Below are 11,771 nucleotides of genomic sequence, written 5' to 3' on the forward strand. Positions count from 1 at the left end.
ACATTAGTAGAGCAGTCGGTGGAATTTGGATGAAACTGATGCAAAGTTACAAAACATGATAAATCTTGAAACTCCCATTTACTCCAGTCATTCGGTATGTGTCTAGTGTGGGACCGAGATATGAAGTACTCAACATCTGTTTGTCCAACATAGTAGCATTGGATCCATCCAAAATATAAAATTTCTATATATAAAGGAGTGTTTCCATTAGTAAATCCATCATTGGGTAATCTTTCAATTACCCTAGCCAAAGTTCTATGGATAATATCATCCGTAGCAATAGTTCACAATGCTTCTTGAAGTCTCATTTGATAAGGAGAGGCATGATAATATTCAAATACTGTTTGGGCCATCTATCAATAAAATTTAGAAAACATAAAAATTAGTAATATTGATCAAATTGTTAAAAAAGGAAAAAAAATGACTTTACAATATTGAAATTAGAAGACCAATTTAGAAGAGAAAAAGAGTTTGTAATGCATATTGTATATTAGAACTTTATCCATACATGAGAGATATGATTTAAACATTAAAGTATTAAATCAGAGAAAATAAGTCAAACTTGCTTTTCATCGACGAAGAACTCACTACTGAAAAAGAGCATAAGAAAGTACAACACTACATTTTATAGATATGTGAACAAAGAAGAAAAAAAGGCTTTGATTGTATTGAAATAAAAACATTATGCAAATATAATATGAGAGAACAAACATTACACTTTTGAAAAAATAGAGGTTACAATACTTTCTATAAAACTTCATTATATACAATATTGATGGTACCATTTACCATGTCCTCTTTCTCATTAATCAAGACTTTCAATCTGTCCAGAGACTTTACTCTTGAGAAAGCAACATAGAGTTGACCATGAGTAAAGACTCGGGTTTTTAGATATATCCCCAAACATGATAACGTTTGGCCTTGAGATTTGTTGATTGTCATTGCAAATGCCAAACGGACTGGGAATTGCAAGTGTTTCATTGAGAAAGGAAGTTCCAGTGTAGTTGGGATGAAAGTTATCATCGGGATAAAAACTCTGTCACCAATATTGGTCCCTATAATTATCTCTGCATCAATGACCTTGTTATTGAAAGCCTTGCATACCATCCTAGTACCATTGCATAAACCTTTAGAAGGATTTAAGTTCCTGAGCAATATAATTGGAGCATTTACTTTGAGCAGCAAGATATGAGGAGGAATGCCTCCACCGAGGTCAAGGGAATTTAGATAACATAATAGAGGAATGAGTTATCCTCGGTTCTATCCACAGAATCAGCACTGTAGTATTGTTTAACCTCTCCTAGCATCAACTGCAATGCATGATTGTTTATCATTTCCACATCATTGTTTCAAGGTGCAAGAATGGCACGTCCACTAAAGAACGTTTTGTAATCAATTACACAATTCATTTCACAATAGACATAATTGATCAAGTCTTGCATAGATCCTCCCTTTAACAACAATGCAGGTGGAATTTGCAATATATTATTAGTATGTGTCAAATCTTTTCCATCTCCAATGTCTTGCAACCATGCAACAAACTGATCCTGATCTGATGCGACCCGCATGTTTTGTGTAAGTTTCAAAACATTGAAATATTGCCACAAATTGGAACAACATATAGTAGCACCGACAATATCCTCACGGGTACCCTTTGGTACAACAGGTAATATTTGCCTAAAATCTCCACCTAGAAGAATAACTTTACCACCAAATGCCATATCACACTGCATTATATCCTTTAAAGTTCTGTCTAGTGCCTCAAAGGTATTGCGATGCAACATAGGAGCTTCATCCCACAAAATAAGACTTGACTCTTTTAACAGTGTTGTAAGGTGACTTTGAACAGGTATATTGCATGTAGAATTATTATCTACCTACAATGGAATTTTAAACTTTGAATGGGAAGTACGACCATGTGGCAAAAGCAATGCAGCAATATCAGAGGATGCTGTAGCTGCAATGCGACCTTGACTGCGAAGCTTTGCAAGCAAACATTTATATAGGAATGTTTTTCCAGAAACTGCCTGGGCCATCTAAGAAAAATGGTTTACCCAAACCACTATCAATAGCATTCATTATTGCCATAAAACAATTTCTTTGTCCATCATTCAACAAAGCTTGCATTGTTAAGAAGGTATTCTCTTGTTCTACCTTATCATATAGTTGTTCATCAAGGATCAAAGGATTTGTGTACTCTTGCATTGTCACCTCAGGCAATCCATGATACTCTCCCAAATTGCGTCCATGTTGATTTAAAAGTTTTTGAATATGCATCAATGCATGATTATTGGCCTCATCTTGCATATGAACATTTTGCCTATTTTGCAAGGAGAGTCGATGTTTTATATCCTCTGTCACCGGACCTAAGAACTCTTCCCATAGAGCCCTAGGTCGGGCAGGTGAACAAAATACCAAGATGGATGCAAACAAATTTCTTAATTGAGCACGGGTTTGCATCAATGCAGCTTCACGCAAACACATTTGTCATTCATCATCTGTTTCCAACATTCCTTTTGCAATGCAAGCCTCCTTAAAAGTTGAATATACCACATTATCAACCGTACGCAATGCCTCAAAGGATGTGCACCCCTTGCATACAGTGAGTAGTAGGTGCAAATAGTATTTTTCTCCACACCTAGGTGAAACAAAGTATATTCGACCACATGTGTTTCCTTGCTTTCTCTTTGTCCACATTTTTTTGCGTGCATTCCAAACCCAAAACATTGGAAAGTCTTGATAGAGAACTGTGTTAGCATCAGGGTGCAAATGATTGCATGTAAACCATTCTATGAGAGTTGTTTTTTGAGCATTTTCATTTTGCACCACATCACAAATGTTATCAGAGTCACGAAAGGAAACAGTATTCTCTCCAGGTAAATGTATTTGCAATCGTTGAATATCGGGTTTCTCATCATGAAGTCTGTATTCAAATATTTGCCAACATGCTTCAAAAGCTGAAATATATCATGCATCTAAGTACCTCTCAATCTCATCAATATTTTGTGCATCAATATTTTCTGTGTCATTATCATTGGATCCGAAACCACGCGTACTTGTAAACCGAATGGTTGCTCGATCATGGACCTTATATACATATTTATACAAATATTTGACAGCTGCAATTGTCGAGCAAACCTCAACATTTATGTGAGCACTATACTTGGAACTCAAATAAGGATTGTAAGGCACTATCCATCGGTTATCCAAGAGGTTACCATTAGCATTATGAGTCCTTCCATCCTCTCGACGTCTGTATAAAGGATAACCAGTTTTATCAACTGTAGTTGTATGTATAAACTTTTTTGGATAATCCTTTATACACTTTCCGTCCACCATGCAAGCACTTTTTGGATTGAACTCACCACATGGACCATGTATGTTACATTTAGTAATAATTTGATACAAATCCGAAAACATTTCCTTATCAGGTAGTTCAGCGCACACCAATCTATCATAATGACGTGCTTCTAGTGGCTTAAAGCGTGCTTCTAATATCAAGAGCGTATGTGAATGAGGCAAGCCTCTCTTTTGGAATTCTATGATAGACACATATCCGTCACATATCCAGCAACTTTACCAAACAACTCCTTTTTCACTATCGACTACATCATGTCCTTATGTTTCAAATGAAAAACTCTAGCAGTTAAATCTGGTTGATCATGTACAGTTTGACCAAGCAACAAAGCATCTGTAATTTCAGACCACTTAGGATTGCATGTCATGGTGATAAACAAATCAGGTTTACCTTTGCTACGCACAATTGCCATAGAATCTTGATATAATTGGTACATGAATCTTGGTCCACCTCTAAAGCTAGATGGCAATACTATTCTCCTGCCCACACCAATCCCAACGATATTAGTATCAATTGCATCTGAACCATTAACCATATCAACGAATCCCCTATACATTTCAACTCGCAATGTTGCTTGATTACGACGACACCAAGCCAATCTACATTGTTCAATGCTACAATAAGCATCGACAATGTATTGTTGTAGCAAGTGACCACCACGCAAAAGACATGCATTAGTATCATCTCGAATCTGAAGTTGAAAAGTGTAATACTGCATTTGAGTGACACAATCTTTATTTGCAAGATTATTGGCATTAATATGAGCATCCATAAATGCATATGGAACTTTAGTATGCCATCCATTCTCTCCATTTGAAAAAAGAAGAACATATAACAGTGGCATATATGCCTTGTGTAAGTTAGAAATATAAATCAAGTGGCCTTGTCGTGTGCGAACTTGAATTCTACGAATCAAGTGTATCATCATCACCTTGTTCAAGCATGATCGCAGCAACCTCACTTGCAGTGGGAACTGAATATCGTCTAGAGGTGGATCGATTTTGAAAAATGGACATGCTTATTTCTACTGATGGATTGGGTTGCAAGCTTGCACCAACTGCTATAAAGGCTTGTGCGTAAGCATTGTGATCGTGCATCATTTGTTGAAGATCTTATAGTAAGTCTGGAAAAAGCCCAGGTAAAACCCCCATGCGATTCAATAACTCATGATCAGTGTCATAAATATAAAGTTATGCAAACTTTGGTATTTGTTGTCCATCCTCACTTGGCAATAGGGAACCCATCCGGTGATATATTAATCCATGAACTCGAAAAGTATAACCATTTCCATTTTGAGGCAAAAGCTCATCAATTTTTGCACCCATTGAAACAAAAGCCAATGCGCTATTATAAGCACGTATATTTTTTTTGAACTCTCTGCTTTGTGGATGTGTGCCATCAAGAAAATTACATAGAGGTTGTGGTGGCTGCTGTAGAGGTGGCAAAATTACTTTCCCTTCTCTACAGCAATGCTTTCCAATCGAAGTTGTATGAATTGTTTTAGTTTCATCATGCCACAACTTAGCCATGCAATGGTGACAAACCTTGCAAAGGGTACCAATTGCATACAAATTTGGTTTTTGAAAGAGCAAAATTGTTATTGATGGATGAATATCCAAATTAGGTGGCATGCCATGGAGAATTGAACAAAATATAGGAGCTTGAATACTGTATTGGTCATGTACCATCTCAATACTTGCACCTGCATTATGGATAGCTTCATTCTCTTCTTGAATAATGTGAGGCAATTGAACATCTAAGGACAGTAATGGTGCACCAGGCATTTGAGCACTTATATCAATTGTATTTGTTGTAGTGCGATGAAATGGTTGTAATTGCGTTCTTGCTCTTGCCCTGTGTCTACGTTCAGTTCTAGTAGCATCAAGCATTTTCCTACAATTTCTTAATCCACCATATGGATTATTTGTGTTTCCATTTCTTTGTCGACTTGTGCTACGTACCCCCACTCCGAAGGGTAGCATTTCATGGTTATCCAATATCTCAACATCTATATTGTGGATAGTTGCATTGTCTCCTTGACAAATAGGAGGTGGTTGAACTTCCAACGGCAACAATGGTGCAACTGGCATTTGGACACTTGTAGCTTGGATGCATTGCATCTATCTCTATCTAGGCCTCTTAGATCCCACCATTCGAGAGATGCGAAGGATTTGCTCACCATTTATTAGCTTAGCTTTGGTATGACCATCATCAGCCTTGTAAAGTTCATAGGCTTCGATAGTTACCTTCTTAGTTACTTTGAGCCTTCTTGCTAGTAGTAGTTGAAGCACATCACCATATATAGCCTCTCGTTAATACTACACACCATTGATGTGTAAGTCCCCCTCCAAAAACTTCTTAATCCCCGAATTTGAAAGCACCTTCAACACTTGAAGACAAGGCTCCTCAGGGAGTGTCTTTACACTAGATACCAAGCACTGAACACAATGCCTTGATCTAAAGACTTGATGAGAGCAAGATTTCTCTTGAAGCAAAGAAGGGTGTGTGTAATTAACTTGCTTTATCCACATACGTACCATTTTCTGATAAAGATTCTTCTTCTCTTGAGCTTCTTTTGGAGACCATAGTGGTACTTGTTCCCCCACTTACTAGAGTTATCATAATCGAGAAGCAATAATGTAGCATACCTAGTGCTTCAAGAGTAAACCCAAAGTGATATGGTAAGGCTCTTGATAGGGGTTTTGGCCAAATTTTTTGGTAGAAATCCGGTTTGTAAAAAACTCGGATCACTACTTTTAAATTTTCCATCCATTCAAGGAGGTTCAGAGATTAGTCTACATGTTGAAAATTTGATCGGACTCGATATAAGAGTAATGCTCATCCCAGAACCATCTTCTTTTGTGATTCATAGGGGATGGATTGTATAGACAATGGAGTATCCTCATCATTCCTCTTCTCCACTCGTCATTCGTGGAGTTTAGCACAGATGTGTATATTGCTCAAAAAATAAGAAACTTATTCTAGGCTTCATTAGTATGCCAAATTTTATCCCTCAACAATTAGCAAGCTGATTATTACTTAGAACAGTTGATCTTAAAAAACATAGATATTTCTAATTTCAATTATGCTTTGATACCACATGTCACGTGCCTATCTAACAACTGCCCTGGCAGCACATTTTAGTGGTTCATTGGGAAACTATCCTAGATGGACTCGCTCGACACTCGCGAGAATGCACGGGGTCTATCGTTTAAGTTTCCTAGAGTCCACCTCATAAGCAAAGGTACCGGCAGTCCCCATGAGGATCAACCTATAAGCTCGGGGTCCTAATTTGACTATTGAGGTCTCGATACATTAGTTAGCTCCATTAAAGGTGTCCCACAAGGGCTTCTCCTCTAACTAGAGTGATCCTAGTTACCCTTGGTTCATGGAGTGCAACACTTTTTTCCAATAATAACTGGTTAGGTTTTAGGGAACCTTAAGGGAGTTCTGCCACAGCCGCCACACCTTTCCCCTAAAATAAATTTTGATCAAGGTTTTAAGACCTGACCCCAAGTAAGTCAACGCTTGGCTCTACCTAATTTTTCCTAATTAACGTTTCGTTCAATCTCTTGAGAGAAGCTCCCAGCTTACTGGGACTACCCATCCGTAGGATCCATCAGGGATCTTGCCCACTCGCTTCCCACAAATGGTTGTCTTTAGTTTTCTAATAACCTATCGCATTAAGTTATAACATATAAAAGCATCTTCCTTAATTGACCCGTTATCACATGTTTCTTTGCGTAATTTTATTGCACAACACAAAGACAAGGAAAATAGTTTTTTAGCAAAACATATTTATTTATTATTTTGCAAAGCTATTTACAATTATTTTTTCCTTCTACCTATGTAAGAAGATAAACCTCTGTTCATTGGAAAATCCCCTTTGTCTGCGCAGAAGGAAAGAAACCCTCCAAGATTTCCGTCCCTTCACTAGTACTGCAGACTCCAAGTTCCCATCCTGATTCGTATGAGGGTCAGGCAGTTCCTAGGAGCGATTGAGAGATTGCTACCTAACGGATTTCTCAGCGAGCAACCTCTCGCCGTCAAGGCCAGTCCAAAGCTCCTTTCGTGGCTGTCCAAAACAATCCCCCTTGGAGCAAGCTTCCACATTTAGCCATGGGGGAGGCATATCGTATTCTTTCCTCTTATTATCATGATTATATATTTACAATCAGATCTAACTGCTGCAAGCACAATCAATCTTATTTTAGGTTAGGTTTTCTCGCTGATTCATACGTGGGTCAACTCATGATATTGACGCTCTCGCTAATATAATCAATAATATTAATATTATATGTGTTTTCAGTAAGAAAAATAATTCTTATTTTATTCTACTCATATTCTATGGTTTAATCGACAATGTCTGACCATTTGTCAAACTTTCAACGTTATTTAAAAAGATCAATTTCATTTAGCTATGTCCTAAGTGCAATGCCAATTGTTTTTCTAAAAAATTTATTTCAAGCAATGCAAAAATCAAAGTACAATTTTTTTTCATCTTTCAAACATGGAAGTATTTTTCATACACTTAATTTATACACATCTAGTATATATTTTCTTATGCAATTTTTCGTTGATTAATGCATTGATTATTTCATGATATTATCTAAATTATTTTTTATAAATAATTATGAAATTAATATGCATCTATTTATCATTAGAAAAATGAAATAGAGATGGTCGCTTTCAAGGAAAATTTATAAAATATTCCCTTCCCTAACAACGTCTACCATTTTTATGTTATTATGATCACATGTGTCACTCATGTGTCATTAATGAAATAACAATAAAAATTGTGATATAATTCATAATTAAGACATTTTCTTAATGACATATATATAATCCTCTTCCAAGTGAAAGAGCCTTTTCACTGAATAGCTAATTATTATATCACTTAGGTTATTTTCATAGGCGGCAGTTCATATGCATTTTCATTAGAATGTGTTTATAATTGTTTAAAGCCAAATAAAACAATAAGCTTATAAAAAATTAATTTTTTCCAAATCAATGTAATGTTATCTCTCTCAGGTTTGCTGTAGCGGGGTTCCCACAAATTCTTACCTTGACATTTTCTCAATTGATCGCGTTCCTTGCTTCCCTTGCTTCAAATCAATGCAATCCTCGATGCATTAAATGGAATTGAGAATGCCAAATCAAATATAATGCGGAAAAAATTATATGATCAAGCCATTGTAATATTATTTACGAGGCATCTTTGCTTTTTGTTGCCTAAGAACATTGAGGCATCTTCTCATGTCAGATTGTCTAATTGATTTAATGTGATACTCAATTTCAAGAAAATTACGTGCGGTCACTTAAGTGACAGCTTGATGAGTAATTTTTAAAACACCTTAAGTCCAAAATTGTTTCTTGATATGAAGCACTGTGGCGGGAATATTACATTGGTATCTTGATTGAGAGAATACCAAGCTCATCATCCAAACTTCTTACCTCCTTTGTCGACTGAAGGCCAGGACGTATCAAGAGCAAAGAAGCGTAGGAGGAGATCTAAATGAAAAACCAAGTCCAAAGTCAAAAATAGTGGAGTGACCCAGCCCCTCATGGTCGAAATCAAGAAACCAAACGGGACCAATCGGAGGGCAGATCCTCAGCCTAGCTTGACAAGCAGATGCCAGATGTAATCGTTGAGGATACGCAGAAGCCGCTTGTGCCCAAGGAGCATTTGATTCCCCAAGAGGATAGCAAGCATCATAGGCACAACATTGCTCATGGCAAGGTTAAATGCTTAACAAAGAAAATAGAAAAATCATTGAATAGCCACGAGCAAATCTCCTAGCCAGATTCAAAACCACTTAGGAGTCCCAAGTCTCCTACACCCTCTTCCCCTAAACGGACACAGAAAGCACAACAGTCATCAAGTGCGGCTACTTGATCCCAATCTCTACCCACATCAGAGCTTCCAAATGTCCAAGAGGCAGGACACAACACCACCCTTAGCTCTCAACCTAGGGATATGCCTGTGCAATCCATCATGACTAGCTCAACTGATATTCAAGTGAAGGCTCTAAGGGAAACAAAAGGCATGACCACTTCCAATCAACCTAAGGACGTAACACCGCAATCCACCAAGAGTAGCCAGCCCACTGGACTAGCCGCTCCTACTTCCAATTAGGGATAACAGCAGTCACAGCCCTTGGCCATGACAAGACCCCTTGCGAAACGTTTCCTTAGTAGTTTACCTATGGAGGAGGTGTCACAACCAACTTCATTAACAACTCCAGTCCTTCCTAAGCACCTAAAGCCTAGGATTGAGGAGAAACCTCTCAAAGATGTGGTCAAGGAGGTGGCGCATCGAACCACTCAACCTGAAAAGGCTATTCCGCAGGCCATGACTAGGTCCCATGAGGACCCTCTAGAGAAGGGAAATGCTGAGGCCCGACCAAGCACATCAACAGTTGATATAACCCAGGGTCCTGAGACATTAGATGCACCTGCACTGACCAAGAAAAAGAGGAGGAAACAGCAAAAACAACAACAGTTGCAGGTGGTTGCGGACCCCAAGGACATTGGGACGAAGAGTGCTGGAGAGCTAATGAATAAAGCATCGAGTCCATCCACCAATGAGCCCACTAAGGCCTCTTCTAATAGCGGTGAAACCTTAGACACATCCATATGCTCTGAAAAATCAAAGCAACCATTGCCATCAATAGTTGCTTTCAACACTCAATCCACCGACAATAGAACTCGCATCGACCAATCAAGAGTGGATACAACACTGTCACGACAGGGTGACGAATTCACACCAGTCACACCCAAGGAGAACCATGACGCAATAACAAAGCCTCAAGAGAAACAAGGAAACCCCAAGAGCATGAGCAATCCTAGTGTTGACCAATCTTGCTCATATAGGCCTGAACCCCCAGTTATGCTAAAGCCTAGGCAACCTCCTAGAACCTTGCATGAAATAGCAACCGAGCAAGCCCTCGTTGAACATAGAAGTGTCGCAGAATGCTTAACTGAGTTGGATGCTAAGCTCAAGGTGTTTGCATGCATTTACTTCCTTGCGGACATGGGCACAATCCCTAAGGAGCAGCTTGGAGATTACTTGCCCTTCCCTTTATCTTGGGAAGAGTAGGAACACCTTGATGAGCACTATACCAGGATCCCACACGAATGCTTGCAACTCATCTCGGGCAAGGAAGCTGACAAACTGCGCTTAACCATCACGTTCATCAATGAAGTGCTCTGCCAATTGAATCTCGTAGACCTAGAGCAACTAAAGTGACTGTCAGCAAGCTAGAGTCGGTTTGAGTAACGGTGATGTGAAAACCGCGTTGCAATGGCCGAACTAGGAGCCCAGATCATGACAGTCTCAGAGGAGCGATTTGCCAAATGGCGGTCTCAAAGAGACCCAACCTATGTGGCACCAACTTCCCTTTGTGTGTTGACTGCCATTCGGGGTACGGGCTTACCTGAACCTAGCCAAGAGAACTTTCTATTTGATAAGGTTCTCAGTGAAGAGGAGTTACATGTTGCCAGTAGACTTGGACAAGGCTCGATGCTACTTGATGTTGCAAAATATCTATCGGTATTGAGTAAGATGCCACGAGTACTGGATGCGTGTACCACGCTCCAGTACAATCCTGAGTTCTACAATTGGTTTTTATCCTCAGGGAGTGACATGGTTTCATGAACATGTACATAAATAAACAACGTGTTTTGTGACTATGTAAATAATACCAAAAGAAGTAAAGGCCAACACACCCCATGAGCAATGATGACCAAGTGCAGGCGATACGCATCAAGTCAAAACTAAGGGATTCAGGTTGGGGATGTCTTGTTTAGCTGGACATTTTCATTATGGTCGAAGCATGTGACTTGCATGTAATCTCACGCCTTTTCAAGTGAATGCAGAATGACACAGGTCAATGTCTGGAAGCGTTTAAGATCCAAGTCACCACAAGACCACCAACCCCATAAGGAACCATTATGGAGGAAGTGACATAAATACCAAAAAAAACAACAGCCATGATGAAAATGCCACTAGATGAGAACCCAAGGACACCTCTGTAGAAAGCACATATTGCAACTGAGCATGGCTGAAGCATAATCATCAATTACCTCCTCCTTCTTGGCCAAACTCTATGTTCGGGCAGGAGCCACGCTCTCAACAAGGGCGAACGTCTCTTCATCATCCAGGATTCAATTTGCAAGATGCTCTGCCCTTGTCCATGCACAACTCACTCCAAGTGCTACCTCAATTGCTCGATGTCTCACATGTTACAAAGAGGTTTGCAAAATCTCAGGTGTATCTGTTCATCTCAACAACAGTTCCTTTAGCATCAAGACTGGTGACACAATCATCTCTGTAATATCAATTCTTCATAGCCTTTGAATCCCAACATTTCTCAATCCAAATGAAAGGCTAACAGCCTCAATGTATGGCATT

At 38.9% G+C, this 11,771-nt stretch overlaps 1 protein-coding gene across 1 annotated transcript; it reads right to left on the reverse strand.

Annotated features, from left to right (window-relative positions):
* Window positions 1-1,349: 1,349 nt before the first annotated feature.
* Window positions 1,350-3,893, reverse strand: LOC148030751 (uncharacterized). The gene is made up of 4 exons (XM_087685840.1): window positions 3,610-3,893; window positions 2,984-3,253; window positions 2,719-2,923; window positions 1,350-1,877 (listed from the first exon to the last, which is right to left on the reverse strand). Exons 1-4 carry the CDS (start codon window positions 3,891-3,893, stop codon window positions 1,350-1,352), a joined length of 1,287 nt encoding a protein of 428 aa, XP_087541966.1.
* Window positions 3,894-11,771: the final 7,878 nt, after the last annotated feature.

The sequence above is a fragment of the Lygodium microphyllum genome, chromosome 9, assembly GCF_053477565.2.
Source record: "Lygodium microphyllum isolate KBCC chromosome 9, Lygodium_microphyllum_v1.1.10, whole genome shotgun sequence".
Classification (NCBI taxonomy): Eukaryota; Viridiplantae; Streptophyta; class Polypodiopsida; order Schizaeales; family Lygodiaceae; genus Lygodium; species Lygodium microphyllum.